At 36.5% G+C, this 21,199-nt stretch overlaps 1 protein-coding gene across 1 annotated transcript in view; it reads left to right on the forward strand.

The window, feature by feature from the left end:
* CWF19L2 (CWF19 like cell cycle control factor 2) overlaps positions 1–21,199 on the forward strand; it is a gene marked incomplete at its 5' end in the record, with an annotated part of 59,024 nt that overhangs the window by 3,659 nt on the left and 34,166 nt on the right. Inside the window, 8 exons of the mRNA XM_083855945.1 lie at positions 5,865–5,975; positions 6,679–6,798; positions 8,201–8,308; positions 9,738–9,857; positions 11,000–11,093; positions 12,233–12,351; positions 12,614–13,344; positions 18,974–19,067. Of these exons, the coding sequence (XP_083712071.1) occupies positions 5,865–5,975; positions 6,679–6,798; positions 8,201–8,308; positions 9,738–9,857; positions 11,000–11,093; positions 12,233–12,351; positions 12,614–13,344; positions 18,974–19,067 (1,497 nt within the window). The remainder of the gene's footprint in view (positions 1–5,864; positions 5,976–6,678; positions 6,799–8,200; positions 8,309–9,737; positions 9,858–10,999; positions 11,094–12,232; positions 12,352–12,613; positions 13,345–18,973; positions 19,068–21,199) is intronic.

Consider the following 21,199-nt stretch of genomic DNA (forward strand, 5'->3'; position numbering starts at 1 on the left):
AATACCTCAGTCAAATAATGTATATTATTGAAACAATGAAAATAAATTGATAGCATGAAACAAATTCATTGCACAAACAAGAAATTATGTGTTTAGTTTTACTTATTTATATTTCTGAAAAAATCGATTTGAGATTTGCAAGCCATTATTTTTAGAAACATCTCGTTTGATGCTTTTGATTAGACTTCACCCTTTAATTTTTGGTTTACATTTTTTGTGTTATTTTCTTTGAAAATACAACTTAAAATTAAAGAAAAACAAACAACAGTGTATAATAGTATCACTGAGTTGACAGCATTAGAGCTCTAAAGCTGTGAAATCAGCTGGTTTTGCTGGTGAAATACGATCAGGTATTTCCTCCTAAAAGCCTAGCAGTTGGCTTTTTGCAGTGATCAGTATTTGCTGAGGTGATGGAGTGCTTGGCAGTATTTTACATTGCAGTTTTCAGTGGAAAATTACAGAATTCTCTCCTTAGGCAGGAATTAGTAGCAAAACATGTCTCTGTTAGGGGTTATAGTTGCTTCTGTGCTGTAACAGTAAGCACCTCCTTTTTTGTTCTTTCCTTTTTGAATCCTTCTTGAAGTGTTACATCCCTAACTATCTGCTGAAGGAAAGAAGCACTTCAGCACTTCAATCTGTGATATTAGAAAAGTAATGGTACTGAGAAGTGAATACTACCTTTTCACAAAGGATTTTCTGGTTTCTGCCACAGCACCTCTATTTGTTTTCAGAGCAACATCTTTGAACAAACCTGTTGGTTTTGAAGGTCAGTGATGAAACCAGATGTCTTCATTGCTGTATTCTGTATATTCCTCTGGAGCTTGCTTTGCCACAGCAGTAGAGAGGTCCTGAATTAACACAAAATACCTGTTTATGGTTTCCTGGTAGCAATAGCTTGTAGTTATCTGTTGTGTCTGCCTGTGTACCAGCAGAACTGCTGCTGCCTCCCAGATGTTTCTGATTGAAGGCCGACATCTCCTGCAGCCTGCTCTTTAAATCACATCTGACTTTTGATTATTGATCACAAGAAGCTTAAATGATTGAAGTGATAGTTGCTTCAGTGACCTTTTATCTGTGCCGTTTGGCAGGTGAAAATGACAAGAGTGGTGACATTTCCAGTTGGCAAAGCTGTGTCTGGAGGAGGTGGTGGTGCAGGCAGCTGTCTGACTCAGTTGCAAGTTGCCAAGTTGGGCTGGAAACTGAGCTCTTTCTTGTGTTTCCACTGCTTTCCTCCTTGGGAGATCTTTGTGGATGTAGCAATAATTGGAATATCGAGACTAGGAAAATAATCTAAGCATTCACCAAAGTAAGTGTGTTATTCAGGCAGAGAATTGGTATAAAAGCATCAGAACTGCAAAGAAGGGCATGTTTAAGTTCCCTGGGGGTAAGCACTCATGTAACCAGGGCTCTCTGTCCCTGACCTTTGGGGTCATGGAAACTGAGAGGGTAATACATGCCACAGCCATCTTTCTGATAGTTGGTTATCAAAACAGTTAGAACAGTGGAATGGTTTGTATGATAGCATGGGAGATGATCCTGAAATGAGAAAGAAAAACTCCTTGTAGATATTTTGAATGCCTGATGTTGGTGTCTGAAGGACTGGCTAGGTGTTAGGTTTTTTGAACCTTCCTGACAGGAAGCTGTTGCTGAAAGTAAACTTTTTCCACACTTCTTTTCCCCAAAATGCACTTTTAAGCTACCAGCTTAAACTGGTAGCCTTGATGACCTTGCTTGAGTGGCAGCTTTGTAAGTAAGGTTGTTCTGCAGGAAGCTGCACCGTGCTTTTGGTGAGATTTATTTTGTGTCAGGGTGGACCTGGAAGTGACTTTGCCTGAGACTGGAATGCAGGAACAGGCCTGGGTGGGTAAGGTGGTGGGAGAATGTGAGTGGCAGTGCAGAGAGGAGAGATGTGGGATTGGAACCCTTCAGTGGCAGGTGGCCAGGACAGCAGCTTAGCTGGTGCTCTCTCTGTAATGATCTGATGTGCTGTAGATTTTCTTCTGATTGCTTGTGGAGGAAAAGGGGATCTTCCTCCTTTTGGATGAAGAAGTCGACTATTGAGTCATGTTGATTATTATTTAAAGAACTAGAGGCTGACCACAATTATAGGTGGAAAATTTACAAGGTCTTTGTAGTGGTGTGGAAAACTTCCCCTGGCCTTCATGAGAGCTGAAACAGTAAATAGAGTTGAGGTCAGGAAAGAGTGTTGGTCGGGGTTTCTGTGAGCTGGGGAGGGAATTTTTAGTTCTAGGTGACATCCCTCCATTCCTTCTGGACATCCTTGAGGGACTGCTGTGTAACAAGCTCCATTTATTGTGTGACCTATAACTTGGCTATTGGCAGTGTCTTTGATCTTTTCTGCTTCTTCCTGGTGAGGCATGATGTAATTTTTATAGCTTCTGGGTTTTGCATCTGCAGTGTGTTACAGGCTGCTTTGGAGCAAATTTTATTCTTCATTTAGTAGATGCTGTTGTCAGCTACTGGGCGGGCTGGCCTTGATGACCTGCTTGATGGAAACCAGAAAGCACTTTTCTTGAACTTGGTTTCCTCCCACATTCAGATGGATCTGTGAAATTCAAACCCCTTTCTCCTACTTGTGGTAAAGACTGTAAAATTTGGCTCTTTTCAGCCATGGCAAACATTGCTGACATGATACTGTAGAATAATTTACTGTTTTTACAGCACCTTAACAACAGACCTTGCAGAGTGCCTTCCCAGCATTAGACTTCACCTTGTTTTTGTTGCAGAGGAGATCATGAGCAATTTTATTAGGGTGTTGCAGAGGTGTGTAGTGTAGCATGATGCTTGTCCTTCCTTTGTACCTCATTTGTAGAGGGGAAGGTATAAATTATTGGATATTCCTGTGGTAATGTAAGTATTAATGAACCCAAATGTGAATTAAATGCTTGGAGTCCTGTGGGTTGACAGATGTGGAACTATTAGAGTTGGTCCTCAGATAGAATTGTAAGTCTACCAGGAGAATTAGTTAGTTTTTCTTTCGTTTTTTTTACATTTTATGACATACCAGAATGCCCTGCAGCTTTTGAAAAGAAAAGTAGAATATACAGGTAAATTTTGAAGTTAATAAAGTAGTGTAGGCAGGTTTTCCACCTCACTTCCTCTTGAAGTAATTGTGCGTGTGTTTGAGGGAAAAGCATCACAAACAGTAAAAATTGAGTATTTTAATTTGAGGGAGCTAGATTTGAGAGATAAAAAGATTTAGAGGGTATTGCTGCTAACTTTCTAGTCTTGTGTTAAAATGATAATTTAGGTGAAATTATAACTTCTTTCATATTTTAAGATCTCTAGGCAGCATTCTTATTTTTTTAAATTTATTTTTCTTTCTTTTTATTGCATAGATATATTGATATTGTTAAGAGTCTTCTATATTTTGTATCCTTGTTTAGGAGAAACACAAACTTCCATCTGATGCTTTTGTTTGTCTTTCTCTTTTTAACAGCCTGGTGGTCAATCTGCCACTACACATTCATCTTGCCCATTCCTGTTTCATTTAGTGTTCAGGAGACAGCAGTCTGTAGTCTGATGATGATTTCTAGTCAATCTGTGTTCTAAATGAGTATTTGTGTACTTCAGCCAAAAGGATGATCCGCCTCTTTCATTAGAATGCTGTATCTCAATTACTTAAATACTTGCCTTCATTTCTTCTGTCTATTTTAGATCTAATAAAAAGTATAAAAGCTCAGTTTGTGCCTTATTTATAATATGACCTCATTTTATGCAATGTTTATTTGTAACTTTGGTAGCATGAAGAAAATAGTAATGCTATTTAAAATATACTTGTTATTATAGGAAATGCTAAGAGGCTAAATCTTCCATGACAGGCAGGGATCATCTACAATGAAGACATGTTGACAACCTTTATTTGTGGCATTTATGGATTTATGGGCCTGAGAACTGCAAAAGGGGTGGAAGAGAACTATTGACTCCAGTTGCAGTTCTTTCTCAACCAAAAGTGAAATGGAATAGGCAGAAAAACCTGCCCTTTTTTTCAGTCTACATCTTGGCAACTTGTTTTGTGTTTGCTTGTGGAGCTTTTGGAGCAAACAAGCTTGGAGTCAGGGTGGTGGTTTTTTTTTTTTTTTTTTTTTTTTTTTACCCTCAAACTATATTCAGGTTCCCTTTATCTCCACTTTTTCATCTGTGTCCAGTTATAAGGTTAAGTTTGGAGTCTGTGGCTTGTAGATGTTTTGTGAGTTGCAAAGCTGAGGTTATTATCCTTTGGTCATCTGAAAATGTGGCATGTTTAGTGACTTTGTTTTAGTCAGTTTTTTTCAGTCATATTTTTAAGACAAAAGGGCCATAATTGTCTCTATGGACTAGAAGAGAATATATCAATCTGATATATTTCTGTATGAATTTTCAAGGGTGTTGTCCCAGATGTTTTAGGGTGGCCACGGTTACCTCTCTCTATCATGGAGAAGTTGCAGGAAACACACCTGCATTTTTGGAGTCCTGGATGATTTTAGTGATGCTGTGTTGTACTTAACAGCTCTTTCACTCTCACTGAATTGTAGTCCTGCTCATTCTCTTATTACTTTGTTTACTTGTAAACTAGAAAATGTTCTGATGTTGGAATAGATGTGTGAATGTGTTCTGAACTCGTTCTTTCTTTATGCCTGCCTTTTGAATTTTAAGAGATAGCATTCACCTTTGTGGACTGTCAGCTTCATTCTAGAGGAGGAAGTCTGAGTCTTGGCCTCTTTATTCAAGATGACTTATACTTTTTTGTTTGTTTGTTTGTTTTATAATATTCCTTTGCTTAAAATCGAGAAGTCTGGGTAGCAGCCTTGCTGTGCTTGCATTTAAGTGTATTACAAGTTTATCACATGGAGCTGCTAAGAAAGTAGAGAGATTTAAAAAGGTAGTTTAAGAGGGTGTTTTGTTTGGGAACACATATGTGGTGGGCTTTTTATTTTTTTAATTTGTTGTGTTGGGTCACTTTCAATATGCTCGTGCCAATGTTCAAAAACACAACAGCAGTCCCATTTTGCCAGTTAGCACTTTAAAAGTGTTTTTTAAATCTTATTTTTTTAGCATGTATTTCTGTTGAACCCTTATAGTGTACTGATCATCTTCCTGCAAGCATTGTTTTCTCTCAGGACAAAAGCTTCAGATTTCCTTCTTGGCTGTCTCAAAAAAAGAGAATCTGCCCTCTGGTAGGGAGGTTACAGTCTTGTGCAGTGCAGAGGCTTTTTTATTTGTTTGTTTTAAATATTGATCTTTCTTAAACTTGTATGTGTTCTCTTGGCTTATGTTTGACAACATTTTCTGGTCAAAGTTGGTGTTTAAGGATAAGAATTCCAAACTCTAGCTTTAGTTTTTGTTTTGATTTTAGTTATTTTAAAAGAAACCCCTCAAATAAATAAAAACCCAAAAGCACATTAAAATTTGTAAGACTTATCTAACACAAATTTAGGGTTGTAATAATATAAAATAACTTTCCTCCTGTTTAATCAGGGTATGGTGATATATAGCATATGATATATGGGATAAAGAATTTCCTTAAGACAAGTTATACTTAAGTAAACTTGCTTCTGAAAGTCATGTTTATGTTGAACATAACAGAGTGAACTTCAGAGGTTAAAAAAATAATTATTTTATTGATGTGGCTTATAAAAATCCTTTTTAAAAATTGAAACTGCTTGCAGTGATGGTTATTTTTTCAGAAGTAGTGAAAGTATTTCTAGTTTTATCTCCATAACTAGAAAGGGAGGAACATTCTGAAGCCTGAAATGCAGTTCTTGCCATTGTGTGTGGTTGTGTCAGTCTGGCTTGCAGAGGTGTGTCTGTAAGGAAATGCTCCTGAGCTCCACTTGACTATTTTTCTTCTCTGTTCATCTTAGGCCAAAATTAGTTATGAAAAGAAGGAGAGTTGCAAGCTGCTAAAGGATCTGAAAGGTGAAGGTACATGGATGTCTGCTGATGCAAATGAACGTGTGGATCCACTGGAAAAGGTGATGAAATTGTAAATAATTGAATTGGATTGTTACCTTTACAGAATGTATGAACAGAAGACTTTGAGAGCTTTAAGACAATCTTTAAATGCATCCCAGTTTCTGGTTTCTCTGTTTTGATATTAGCTTTTCTTTAAGGTAGAAATTATCTTTTATTCGCCAGGAGGAAAAAATTCTGTCATCTAATTCCAGCTTTAATTTCTACCAAATGCAGAAAAACAAGTGCTATCAGACAATGATAGACCCATGGGGAAAAATCTGGAGGATTCAAGGCTTCGTAGCAGTCTCATTTGTGGTAATTCACAGAAGAAGCCTTAATGGAGCCTGTGAATATCACATCCTTTAAATGTGCAGACATTTCAACAGTGGAAAGATGTGTATTGATAATGTAGTGATACCTGAAGAAATGGGTTTATAAAATAAATGTACTGCAGTAGATATTATCTGTTTGGCTGTAGTGCCTTAGTTCAATGAAAAAGATACTGAGAAGGGGAAGAAAAATGAATTATGGATGTGAGGTATGCCCTCCCTGCCCCTACCACCCCAGCCCATGCCTCCCCACAGAGAAAAGAGAGAGGGTAATAAAAGTTAGAGGTATTTATGTGTTTTACCTTTCTTCAGTGTGATTTGGTAAGTAGCTTTTGATTTTTTTTTTGTATATGGGTGATTTGATTTACTGGATCTCATTTACCTTTACTTGTAGGAACACTCTGTGCAGAAAAAAAAGAAAAAGGATAAACATTCCAAAAAAGCTAAGAAGGAAAAGAAGAAAAGTAAGAAACAGAAATCTGAAAAGAAGGATGACTTACTTGATAGTTCCTCAGTAAGTAAGAAATTTTAAAATAATTCAAATGGCAGTCTTAAAACTCAAACCATTTTAGTCCCCGTGGTTGTGCATGGTTAGTAAAATTAAAGCTCATTCTTATCATTTTCTGTTGGGAAAAATTGCAGCAAAAATTGTCAGTTTTAATGTACTGAGTATTTAATCAGTTTAAAATAGGCTGTTATGTGAGTGCTTGTGAATTTTATAATATTAAATTCACTCATTAGGAAATAAGGGATTTTTAGTTTTTATGCAGAGAGAAAATGAAAAAATTCTCATTCTGATATCGAGAGGAAAATTTCATAGATACCCTGTAGACTGTGGTATATGATAGAAAGGTGTGTCTAAAATTGCAAATACTTGACTTTGATTTTAAGCATGAATTACTTCTGCCTTTTTCCACAGATGTTTAACCATGAACAGTCCCAACAACATGGGAGTTGTACATGGGTCTGAAAGACCTGTACATTTGAATCTGTAAGGAGATGCCTTCACATGGAGGGCACTATGGCAAAACAGTGCAGAGACTGCATTTGAAATCTGGGTGCTGCCTTCTGGCCACATTGTGGAAAACATCTTCCCAGCATTTTTGATAAAAGTCGGGTGGCACTGTTAGTTTTAATTTTCAGAGTGGCTTTTATGGAGTGAAGGAATGTCCATTATAATGAGACTTACTTTTCAGGGATTAGTACCAGAAATAAACTGTAATATCAGTGTGGGAAGTTACCAAAGGCACAAATGTCCCACATTGTTGGTGGGAGTCACCAAAACCCTTCAGATTGCAACAGGGACTCCTAGGATGCAACACAGTCTTGGCTGTAACTTCCATCCAAAGTCTTTTACTTCTAAGACAGGTTCATGTGAATAGCAAAGAAACTGATGCAGTCCTATGGGATTCAAGTGAGAAATTTCAGTACAGTGTTTGCAAGTGTTAGTGTAGGAAGCTGGATACAAAAATAGCAGGCAATAGCATGTACCATGCTTTATATTGTGCTATGTAACTGATCTAACTTTATAAATGTGAAACACACTTAGTAATGCATTTAGATTTTTACAACTTTGCTTTTGTTATGTTATCTTATAAACTCAATTGGTTTTGATTTTGTTTTTATTCTGACTCGTTTAATTTTAGCAGAGTTGTGCAAATAAACTGCCAGTGTGAGGTAGTGTTGCACATTCTTATGTGCTCATGAAGTGAAATGTTTTGGTCACAATGGAACAATCTTCTACAGGAATATCAATATCAATATTTATTACCAGTATTTTAAAATACTAAACAGTATTATATTAGTAATGCTAATCAGCATTAATTTTGATTATCAAATAATTGCTAAGTATTGCATGTTATGAAGTAGTGTGTTAAGGTATTATTTTTATTCTTAACATTAAACTGGTTTTTTAGGATTCTTCAGTTGAATGGGTTGAGTCAAATGTGTCACAGTCAGATGACACAGAAGAGGCTTGGAAGGTCAACAAGCAACCAGATGCTGCAAAAGAACCTTCCCTGCAGGTGGGCAGACTCACAGCTCCTCCAGAGATAAATTCAGCTTGTGCAATGTGCTTAGGTTTCTTGGGAGCTCTTTTGCAGAGTGTTGAGCAAAACCTATTTTACAGACAAATGTCTTTGTTTAGCCAGATAAATGGTACTCTTCATTGATTGGAAGACTTCTCTACCTTATAGTTCTTAGCATTTAACAAGGCACTATTCTTAATGCTGCCCAGCACCAATTCCTTCTATCAGGTTTTGAGGCTCTTACAAGTTAATTTGGCTTTCTTGAAGCCATCATCTTTAAGGTCTTGACCAGACATGTTACTTTTTTCTTCATAATTTTGGTGGTTGTTCTACAATTGAATAAATTGGCATCTGGCCCTAGGTGACCTTGCTTGACTGGGGGTTTGGACCAGATGAACACCAGAGGTCCTGTGCATATCCACATTTGTTGTTGTGCATTGCTTGCTGATGTGGACACAGATATTATTGAATCACTTCAAGATAGATCATTTTTCAGTTCCTTTGCTTTCTTGGAGGAGATCTGAGAAATAGAATGTTGTGTTTCACCTCTGAAATTCTCTGGCATGTTGCCTAACATAATTTTTAAGTAACAGAGACAAATTGACATATTGCATCTGTTCAGATTGACTCAAAATTGAACTCTGTTGAAGATAGGAAGATTCTTCTGCAAGGACATGTTTCAAAATAGATGTAATCTGGTCATTTTGGTTGCTATGCTAGAATTGTAGAATTGCTTTAAATACTTGCCTTTATAGAGTAATTGTTTACAATGTGTATGTCACTGCTTGCTTTTGAGGCTTCAGGTTTTGCCTGTATAAAGGTAGTAGATATATCTAGGCTTTTAATATGCTGGTTTTCTTTAGTCTAGTCCTCGTTTTAAAATCTCCTTGGTCTGGTTTAGGTTTTGTAAATGCAGTTTTCTAGCTGTTATCGTGGGTACAGTTCACAGAATTTAGATGTATAACTGTTAAGTTTGAGGGTACAGTTAGTGCCTAGATATCTGAGGTGTGATCTGTGCTCAGATACTGACTGCAGGTTTTGTATACAATAGAAGAGATATAAGAGATTATGAGCTTAGAATTAGCTGAATGAGATGTGCAGTATTTATTTATGCTAATCATTAGTGGTCTGTACAATCTGCATGTTTACTAATGTCTTAAATACCATTGTAAATATGTATTTCATATTACAGCAAGACATGGAATTTGTTTAAGTATTAAAAAATTGGAAGATTAGGGTTTTTAAAATCATATTTGCTTTTCATTGAAGTATTTAATATGTGTTTGTAGAACAAATACTGTTTATTGTAGAACCTTTACTGTTTATTGTTAGCAGCATTTGTCAGTAATTGCACTGCTTTGATTTGGCACATAAGCCATGTTTTTGTTGAAATTATGAACACTGATTCTTTGTGTTTATTTTAAAGAGAGAAGAATGGATGAATTTAAACTTCATGTCATTGAAAACAACATCAGTAGCAGCTGTCAAAGGTGAAAGACACAAAGATAAAGTATTGGAACGACAGAAAGCTCAAGAACTTGAGCAGGTAGGAGGAATTAATATCTTATTTTTTTCTGCCTTTTACTAATTTTTGTGTAATGAATAAATTAATGAATTGGTTAAATATGTACATCTTTATTGTTATTAAAACTAATACCTGATGTGATAATGATTTTAATTAAATTGATCTGTTTGGATGGAAGGCTTCATACATCAGGCCTGTGGAGAAAAGCCTTTTAACTATCTTCTAGGTAAGGAGAACCTTGTTAGTATTTAGTTCTGTTAGTGACAATGACAGACTGTTGGTCTGGCCTTCTCCATGGTGAGGAAACACCATAGTGAAAGGAACACCATTGTTTAGTGTGATAAAAACTTAAGTAAGTTACTGTATTAAAGTGTAGGGTACTGAGGCTTTTTATTCCCTAAAGAAAGAACTCAGAGCAGTTGTTGTGCCTTTCATGTCTCAGTTGTTGGTGAACACATGGCTGACTCAGGGTCTGGCTGGCGAAAGAGTTGCTGGCATTGAATTAACTCTTTTTACATACAGTTGATGCTTCCTTGATTTGTTCATTTACCTGTTAAATGCTAGGTAGTCTGATCTGAAAACATAAAGACGGATCACTAGCTAATATTTCTTTGTCCACACATCTCACAGCAGGCTCTTTCTTGCCATTAGATTTCCCATTAGAGTTCCCAGATAGGGAACCAGACTGATGTGGATTACTGTTCTTGTGTAGTATGCAGTGCCTTGGTTAATGTCTTTTGACAAGGGATTAATATTTTTAAAATCTTTTTCTCTGTGAAATTTTTTTTCCTGAACATTATTTCAGAGCTGTTGGAGGACCATTTAATATGGACATGTTAAATAACCAGAATGTCAGCATGTATTATATGGTTAATGACAATTTATATGTATTCCAAATCTTAGATATGAGTGATTTTTATAGACTCTCCCACACAACTACTCGCTCTCCATGCAGGTTTATACTCCTCTTTTCTTCACCAGAGTGTCTGCTTTTTCTTTGGTACCCAAAACAATGTGCACAACAGATGCTTAGCCCATGAAAGTGGTGGTAGTGAATTGACAATATAACACAGACTTCACATACAAAACTCTCAAAACTTATCAGATATTCTACAAAATATGAACCATATGCTATGCACACATTGAAATTATTTCTGTTTTAGGCCATGCTGTCTGAGAGAGAACTCAATCCCTATTGGAAAGATGGTGGTACCGGTTTGCCACCAGAGAAGGATGAAGAAGCTTCAGTTAAAAAAGGTAAAGAGCAGCTTTTAGTAATAATCTTAAATTTCTGTCTACAATTTCTTGACTCTGTTGCTAACAAATTACTCCTAATGTTGTTGAAACAGGATTATGAATGATATATATTATTAATAATATATATAATAAAGTAAAATTTGTATGGCAGTTCCATTGTGAATATTGGGTTAGTATTGTAGTACGTTGTTTTGCAGAATTTCTCTTCACTGGGTTTTGGTCTTGAGTGGTTTGACCTTCAGTATCCTTACAGAAATTCTCCATTTTCCACTAATTAAAGTAAAGCATGATTTAACCAAGACAAGATGAATTGTTGTCAACTCATTTGGTTCCTTTCATTCCATTGCACAAATTACAGTTTTAAAGTATTCACCCACAGAAGTCTGAGTCACATCAAAATGAAGTACAATACAGATGAAGTTTGTGAAAAATAGTATTTCTGTAGCCTTTTCACTTTTTTCCTTACCCCAGGGTTATCCTGCTCATTTCCAGCAAACACAGAAATCAAAAACTTTTTCCTAATGTCATGAAACATTTATTATGTTGTGAGAATGGTCCTTGTATTCTGTCAACAGAATAGAGTGGGGTCTGTGCTTTTTGAAAGCCTTTCCCTGTGGACAGTCAGTCCCAGAACTCATTAGCCTCATGCCCACTTCTAGGAGTCACAGAGATCAGAGATCTGTAAGAGCTGACAGGAATCAGTGAGTGTGTGTTCAGACTGTTAAGACCACTGCTGGCTTCTCACATGGGAAGCAGTGGGTTACTCATTCCATTTCTAAAAGTGGGAATTCACTTGTTTGTGTGTAAGGGATATGCCCAAGAATGGACACAGAACAACAGGAAGGTTCTTTAATGTCATAAAGAAACTCCACAACTTCTCATATGCCACTACTGTCTTGGAAACTGCTTGTGATAAACTAGAGAAGCCTAAATTAAATGAGACCAGGTATTGCTGAGGTATAACCAGCATTAACTTATAAAAATACGTAATTGTATTTGGATTCTGTTTTTCTATTACACTCCTTCGGTTTTTACAGTAAGTTTAGGTGAAACTTTATAATGTCACATACAGAATAAGGTTAAATAGGAAAAATTACTTGAGATGTAAAACTACAACCTCTCACTGTTTTCTACTTTAGTTTCTACAGTGGTAGAAGATGCTGGACTAAGTTGGCTGCGAAAATCATACCAAAGGATGAAGGAGCAGGCTGAGAGAGAGAAGCGAAATTTTGAGGAAATTGTAGCTGAGAGATACGGAGTAAGGATCTTCAATTAAATTTTCTTCGTACTCATAGATGCTTGGAAAAGATTACTTTCATATAAAGGCACAAGTACTTAATGTGTAAAGTAAGACACATGAAAAGAAGCAGGAAAAAACAGCTTCTGAAGCTTCTCTCAAGTGATGAAGGGTTTAAAGCTTTCTAGCCTTTTACATATTTTTCTTGTTAAATGTTTTTAATAGATGGGATCTTATAGCAAATTTAAAATACTTACACAGTACCCCTTGTTCTTTCTTTTAGTCAGTGGAGATATTTCAGTCACGATTAGAAGAAGCTGAAAAAGCTGCATCCAAAAAGGAAAATTATCATAGGAGTGGAAGATGGAGGAAGACCGACTATTCAGAAAGTGAGAAAGAGAAGAAAGACAAGAAAGAACAGCATACTGAAAAGGTGACACGAGATGAAGATGATAGAAACAGACACACGTTTGGGGGCTATTCCAGGGAGAAGTATGGCAAGGGGTGGGAGCAGGAAGACAAGGGTTACAAAAGACATGTGTCAAGAGCAGACCAGGAATGTGGACGCAGGAGCATGGACTCAGTATCAAGGGGCTACAGCTCCAAAGCAGAAAAATACTCCAGTGAAAAACGAAGTCAGGAAAAGACTTCATCTCTAAGCAACTTGAAACACAAATTTTTGAAACCCTCTGAAGATGATTTAACATCTCACAGTGCACCCAGAGACTCCAAGTTAAAGCAGTCCTTGTCCAAGGAGGACTCAGCTCAGAGCTCTTTGAGCAGCCGTTTCCAGAAACCTGGTGAGGATACTGCACTGTGGACCAAAACACACACAGAAGATAGCAATGAGAAATTAAAATCTGATCAAAAATCATCAGGTACTAGGGAACAAACTGATGGCAAAAGTTGGAAAAGAGCTCCAAGTGATGAAAAAGAGAAGTCGCGACAGGAACACGCAAGTGATACCCCTGAGAAAAAACAGATTTTATCTGACAGTAAAACACCATCCTCTAGGTATATTTAACTTGCTTTTTATTTGCTGTGTTTTTATGGCAAGATATAAAAATGCTCTATCTCCTTTTTGACAGTATAAGCAATGATTCTATCAGATCTCTTTAGTTTGGAGGAGGAGTCTTAGCCTCCAGCTAAGGGCACCTAGAAGTAAATTAAGCAGAAGTGGTGAACATCCCCTACCTGATCTGTCTCTTCAGCACATTTGAGAATTACTAATGATAAGTTATTTTCTGCTTCTTTCTAATGTTGGTTCACACTGCAGTAAAATTGGCCTCTTAGGCAAAAAAACCTGCAGAATATCTTAACAGTCATTGAATTTATGAAATACAATCTTGAAACGTTAGAAAATGCTGACTAAAAACTGAAATAATTAATACAGCAGGGATAGGTTTGCCACTTGTGAGATGAGCTCATATGGTAAAGTAGTAGCATATGAAAAATAGTAGAAAGTACTTAATAGGAAGTGCATTTTCTGTGTTGGAGAGGATGCATTAATAGAAGTGGGAAAGGAAACACAAACTTAATAGGGAGCAGGAATTTAATTTTCTGTGACTTGATTTTGTGAGAGACAACGGAGAGTACTTAGGCGAGGTGGTCAGACAAGTAAGTTGTAGAGAACTGACCTTTTGCTCTGCTGAAGGCCTCCTGTGCTCCAGCAGCAGCAGCTTGCTGGTTCTTCCAGTGATTTGACTAGTGTGGTTGTTACTATGAATCCTTTCTTTCAGATCTTTCGAATAATTTGTAGACATGTGCATTAGAGTCAGAGTGATTTTATTTAATTGCTTGGGAAAGCTGGACAAGTAAATATTCTTGGTTGGAATATGAAAGAATGATATAATTTGGTTGAAAAAAGCATTTAATGAAATATGATCAAATATAATTCCTTCTTTCTTGTATATTTGTGTCAGTTACTTGCAGAAAAAACTTCTTATAGCAGGGTTATGAAGTATTTGTTTTATTTATAATTGTTCCTACGTGTAGTATTTATATACCTCATAATGTATTTCCAAAGAAAAAATGTACATTAATGACTACTGCATGACTAACCAGAAGCAGGCATCTTAGTCTACACTGTTATTTTTATTTTGTATGTTGGGTATTTTTTCCAGATTTTACTTGCTATACTTTGATAGAAGCCAATGAAATTTGAATTTCAATTGATAGCAAAAATGTAAATTATTTGCATGATGCTCACTTAATCTGTTTCTTTTTTTAAAGCATGAGCTTGAGCACAAGTCATGGCAGGAGTAGTTCCACATTCTGGCATGACGAGTTTGTACTCACTATGTTCCATTCATAAGTGTTTGTCATGTCTTGTTTTATCGTTTATTTTATTGTTTGCCTAGGTGCTATTTTGCTGGAAAATGAGAAGTATATTTTTATAGTTGTTTTAATTACTCTGAAAAAATGATCTGGTAGCACTAAACCTGGTATGTATGAGACATTAGGCATTCAAATTTAATGATCCTTTTTCTTCTCCTACATATTGCCCCAATAGTTATTGCACTGAAGTGCCTGGTGTTTACCAGTAAAATGCTCTTTGTAAACTTCTGATTAGAATGATCCATCTGGTTAGAATGATCCATGGCATGTCTGAAGTGAAGCCTCTGAGACTTCCTCAGCTCTTGGGTCCTGGTTTGTTCATGACTTTGTTCAGGTACAAGGTCACAGTCCACAGTTGTTCCCTGCCTGCCTTTGCGTGCTGGGGATGGGGTGGAGGTGTGGAGCTGGTTGTTGCTTTGTGCATTTGGTGTGTTGACCTCAGTGAGCAGCTAAGCACATCCCAGCTGCTTGCTCATTCTCACTCCTGCAGAGGGAAACCAAAAAAGCAATAGGGAAAAAAACCTCATTATTGGATAAAGGCAATTTAACGACTGAAGGAAAGGGACAACATCATGTGATACAAAGGCAGTCAGTCCCTCACCACCTCCCACGAGCAGACTGATACTCAGCCAGGTTTTGAGCAGCAGCAACTTTGGCAAGACTGCTGTCTCCAGGCTTTTTTTCTTGGGCATGACAATATATAGCATGGAATAGCCCTTTGGCCAGTTTGGCTGTCCTGGCTGTGACCCCTCCCAAAGCCTCTGCTCACTCCAGCCTGCTGGCTGGGGGTGCACCGTGAGAACTGGAGAAAGCCTTGAGGCTGTGTAGGCAACTGCCAAAACACTGCTGTGTTTTCAGCACTGTCTCCAGAGAAATCCAAAGCACAGCACCAGAGGGGCTGCTGGTCACTAACTAATGAGTGGTTTAGGGTTGCTCAAAGAGTCACCATCTAAGGTATTAGCAAAAATAATATAATTTTAATATAAATCTATAAAAGTCATAAAAATGAGACTTAACAAAGTTCAGTGGTCGATTTCACTCTATTATTTACTACATGAATGAAACACATAAAGGAAAACTGAGTTAAAATTGATTTAGAATGTTTTACACAGAGTCTGAAGACACAAAAGGATTAGAGGGACCCTTCCATTGAGTCACAAGGTTCTAAGCAGACCCTTGCTTCTAAACTCCTGATGAAGCTTAGGTGTGGCTTGGTCCAATCTTTGTCTCAGACTTGATCAACAATTTACATATCAAGGATTACATCTGTAATTAATTAGGATCACCTGAAGAACCACTGTCCAAGATATCATCAAGAGGTGATCTTAGTATGATGTTTTAAAAGTATCAGTTCACCACAGGTGAAATTTTTACATGGCTTCTGATATAGCAGCAGTCTGAACATATTTAGAGTTTTAAGATGATTCACAAGGTTTTAGCAGTACTTAATTATTGACTAATATAACATTTATATAGTGAGTCAGTAGGATCTACTATCACAACAGTGACAATTATAGATCTGAGATTGCAACATTCATACTCTGCTTGCTGTAAGGTACCTTAATTCACATGTGCATACACATGGACAAAAAGATATATAGGGATAGAAGTGTATAAATGCATAAATATATACAGCCATCAGTACATCTGCATCCTGGCCACAGCCCGGCTCAGTCACTGGAATTTTGGAAATTCCACTAGCAACGGTACAGTTTACTCAGGCTGTGTTCATGTGAGTAATGATCAGAGGCTGCCAGGGGCTGATTGAATATTTCTGCCTTTGTTCCCACTGTGGCTGGCACCAAAAAGTTCCAGGTGCCACCTTAGCCTGGCAAGAATTCATGTTATAGTCAAGGGATACTTCATTGGTCCACAAAGGCCAAAGCATAACAGGAATTCCTGGGATTGCAGAATGGCCTGGGAAGGGGAGGGGTAGGCACAGTGTGGAGGAAAACGCAGTACCACATTGCTGTGGAAAAAATAAATTCCATCCCATCCAGTCAGACACAGTAGAATATGTAATCATTGAGTAGAAGTTAGTAATACCATTGCCTCAGTACTGTTTTCTTCAAAGAAGCAGCTACTCTTTTCAAGTTGTGTTTGTTTTTTTGTTTTTGTGTTTTGTTTTTTTTTTTTTTTTTTTTTTGTGAAATAATGGTGATTCACTTTTTTTAGTTGCAGGTACAAAAACGGTGACTTTTTTTGAACTGCCACATTTACTAAGTGAAATGGTAATTGTAACTGGACAAAGCTGCAAATTTTGGGAAATGAGATTGTGTGCGGAAGTGGTTTACTTGCTCAAGTTCAAAGAATTCAATTATTATGATAGAAAAGATAATTCTTTTCCCCACAGAAGAGAACTAGATGTAGAAACTATTCAGCTGGTATTTTCTTTTGCATGTGTTTTCCGTTCTGGTGCTGTTAAACCCAATTGTGCATCTTCTTTGATATTTTAATCATATTTCTTAGCCAATGCAATTACTAAGCTGACTCATTTGTAAAGTAGGGATTACTTAGGCCTGCAAAACCATGTAGCCTCTCCTTATTGACATAACTTATTTCCAAGTTCTGCTAAGATGACTTTTTAACTCCTGAGATTCTGTGTGTTTTCAAATAGTGAATAACCTGTCTTTCTGTTTCCTAGAGTCAGAACTATTTTTTTTTTTCCTTGTACTGTATTTTGTAGAAGATTCTGGCTTTTGGAACATTTCAGGTTTGGATATGTGCAGTAGATACCTCTTGAGAGTAATTTATAAGCTGCTGCTTTCTTTTTCTTCTTAAAGTTTCAAGACTTGTGATACATGTACTCTTCTGGTAGTGTTGTCAATCACAAAAAGTAAATCTTTGAGGTGAAGGCTTGAATTAATAGGTGTTGCCAGTTCAGTTCCTCATCTCTCATCTTGCAAGTAGGGCTTTTAAATTTTGTCTTTTCTAAAGCACAGAGGAAGTTTCTTCAGCCTATAAATCAAAGTGTTTTGGACAGTTATGACACAGGTTAATTAAAAGTGCTGATTGGATGTCCAAGGGATCTCCCCTTAATGGAAAAGTCCATCAGTTAGTGTTTGCTGGAAGTCACACTTAATAATGTGACTGCTTCAGAGTTTGAGACAAGATAAAAAGCAAATCAAAACAATGTCCGAAGTCTCAAAAAGTTCAGACAATGATTCAAGCACTAGCACCACTTAAAAAAAGCATACAGGAATTAATAAACACCTTTTGTTCCCTTTTCTGAAGTAGTCTGCCTTGCTTTGAAAGATCCAGTTTAAGGAAAAGTGGGAACATAATCTTTGAATGTTTTGTTTCTGGTGAAATTAAAGTAAATTCTCCTGAGTTTTGAGGGTTTGGGTTGGCCATCCTAAAAATGATGAAAAGCAACTTTGTAATTTTCTCAGGACTGGAGAGATCTGGTGCATAAAGAGGACACCATCTTCAAAGATTTCTTCAAATCCTACAGGGTTTAACCAAATCAATTAATGAGCGAATTCTCTCTCTAACAGTAGGAACCAATATCATAACTATACTCTTGTGTATCTTTTGTGTTAGATATTTTACTTTTAATTGGTTTTAGTCTTTACTAGGGCCAGAGAGCAAGAGCCAAACTTACTTGATGCCTCTTTGCATTATTTCTTTTCTTATTTAATAAATATCATAAAAATTCGTATGCTAAGTTTTTAGTATTAACATTAGGGTACAATGTTCTTTATTACCAGCTGTGGCTTCTCTAAGGGGATTTCATATTTTTAAAATGGTACCAGTTAATTTTCCATGGAATCTCTACTGTATCAGCCATAGCATATTCATATGAAAGATTGTACTGTGAGCAGATAAATAGGGGAAAATAAGTAATTTTCAAGAGGTGGAAGGCCATTTGACAAACAGAATAACTCAGAAATGGGTGATTTTGCGGGAGCCGAGAAGTAAAAGCGTGGCCAAAGCCAGAAAGAAGAATTAGAGTGGGTTAAAATAACACTTTCTGTTTCTCTTTCCCTTGTTTTTTTCCTGCATATACCTGCTACTGACTCTTGACTGTTTTTTCCTGCTGGGAAAATGTTCATAGATAGTGCTTTTCATTTGAGTTGATCTCAAGAGTAAAAGGAAGCAAAGACCTCATAAAAATTTTATTCAAGCTCTTTGGTTTCAGAGTCCTTGGCAACTTCTGTCTGCAAATACATTTTTATAATATGTTGTTTTCAATTATTTTGCCAATAGAAGCACATGTACAAGTGTAGTATGCTTATCATACTTAATTACACAGGTGAATATTGCCCTGGTTTTCTGTGGCCTTAGTGCAGCTGGTGTTTTACAGATCATCAAAGGATGAGCCGCCTCGGGTCCTTAGTGAAGAGGAGATGAACAGACTGGGAGCGAGGATTGTGAAAGCAGAACTCATGGGAGACACGGTAATGACTGTGAAACAATGTCATGATTTACTGCAATTTTTCTTCAAAGCTCACAGGGATTTAATTGTTTGGTTTTTTTTTTTAAAGGGTATTGATTCAAGCAAATAAAGACTTGAAAAATTTGGTAGGATTTGAAGATACTGCTTTTACACAATTTCTGCTTTAAACACAATAGTTCATAGACTAGAGTAGAGGATTCAGGACCCCAGGCTTTTAGGATAAGCAGCATATCTAAAACAAATTGTTCACTGCCCTTTTTATAGTATTTATTGTCTTTTTTATAAAAAAGGGAGCAGGTGAAAACTACAAAGCTCCCTGTCTTTGTTTCAAGGTAAACAGTGTTTGGGGTTTTACTTATTTCATCAGTTTGTCACAAGTTGGTGCTTGTGGTCCATAGCTCTGCTGTATCAGCAGGCTTATTAATTATGAAATAGAAATTGTAAAACTGAACGGGATAGCATATGCCATTGCAGCCAGCTCTGCACTGAGAACAGCTGTGGAATGTCTTGTGGCCCTGCCCTGGTTGAGGTTGGTCTGTGGAGCTGGGAGAAACAGTTGCACGTTTAACGTGGCTTGTTTCAGCCAGCTACCTGAAGGAACAAGAATTTCACTCTTGTGCAACACTTAATTTGGAAGTTTATGTATTTTATTTATTACATTAAACATGGCTATAATGAGTTAATTCCCTTCAGTAGTACTGTCTGGAAGTTTCAGTTATAACAAGGTCAGAGTCTGTTAGTTATTAAGCTGTGTTTTTCAAGTGCTTGGCTCTGTATAGCTGCTCTTAAGGAACTATTTTCATAATTTTTAGAAGCACATGCTATCACTGTGGGCTTTTGTATTTATTTTTTTAAGATTAATATTTACTGCACCTGTTTAGTTTGCCTCTTGTGACATAATATTTACAGCAAAGTCTGCATCTTTAAGAAATAATAAATAAATATTTATTTATAGTAATACATAAAACATGTTATGTTTCCAAGTAGTAAATTAGTATTTCTCAAGAGCTATTTATTCTTTGATTTGTGAAAAGTTTAAGTATGTTTTGTCATTATTGCTGGACTAGGACATGGTATTGATCCTTGTTAAGGCCCCTATCAGATAAATCAAAAATTTTAAGGAGGAAAGAAATATTTTCTTTTCAAACCAATTTTATGTTATGAATTCTTTTTCCACAGACTTTAGACACAGATGTGGGTATGTAGCTTTAAACATTTGAACAGCAGTACTTTATCTAGAAATCCTGTCCATTTTAAATGTTACTAGCTTCAAAGGTGAATGAAAAGCAACTTGAAGCAATGTATTTCCTACTTAGGTGTAGTATTAGTGATTTAAATAGATATGTCCATATGTTAATCTCTAATTTTCTTAGTTAATACTGAAAAACATACACTAGTGAGGAAAAATATGTTTATGAAAGTAATTATATGATAGGTTTGTGAGGGACTGGTGTAGTGTAAGCTCTCTACACGTTAGTTAGCTTAAGTACTGGGGAGGTGAAGGTTTTCCAAAGACTGATGGAAAGCAGCAAAAATTTGTAAACTTTAACTTTTTTTTTCTGATACTTCTCAGTTTCAGTAGCTTCACCTAAACAAAACTTCGGGCACAAATCTGGCCTTTTTCTTTTCAACCTGATAGGAACAGAATGCAAGTGATTTGATGAAAAATACACATGTATTCTGTGGGGAGAACATATTTCATTTTCTATTCTATCATTTTGTTTTGTTTTGTTTTGACCCAAAATCATGTGGCAGAAACCAGTACTACAATTTTATTGCTATTTTTATAGATACAGTTTTCTTTATATGCACTCTGAATCAACCTAGTTTAAAAAAACCCAAACTAAAACCAAAGAACGACATTTTAAATAATAAAATAGGTAATTTAATATATATAATAGCCAAATGAATTCTCAAACTGTTTTTGTTACTGATTTGCTGCCTGGTGTTGATCAAATGACTTAATTTTGGGGTGGCAGGTGTGGGCACAATGGAGTCCAGTCAATGAAACTGGCAGAGGAGTTAGAGTATGAATGGTTCTGTTCTTTACAGGTTGATAGGCTGGCAATTCCTAGCAATCCAGGATATTCTGAAATACTTGTGTTTACTTAATAGGCAGATGGATAAGGGAGC

The sequence above is a fragment of the Zosterops lateralis genome (genome assembly GCF_965231275.1).
Source record: "Zosterops lateralis genome assembly, chromosome: 2".
Lineage (NCBI taxonomy): Eukaryota > Metazoa > Chordata > Aves > Passeriformes > Zosteropidae > Zosterops > Zosterops lateralis.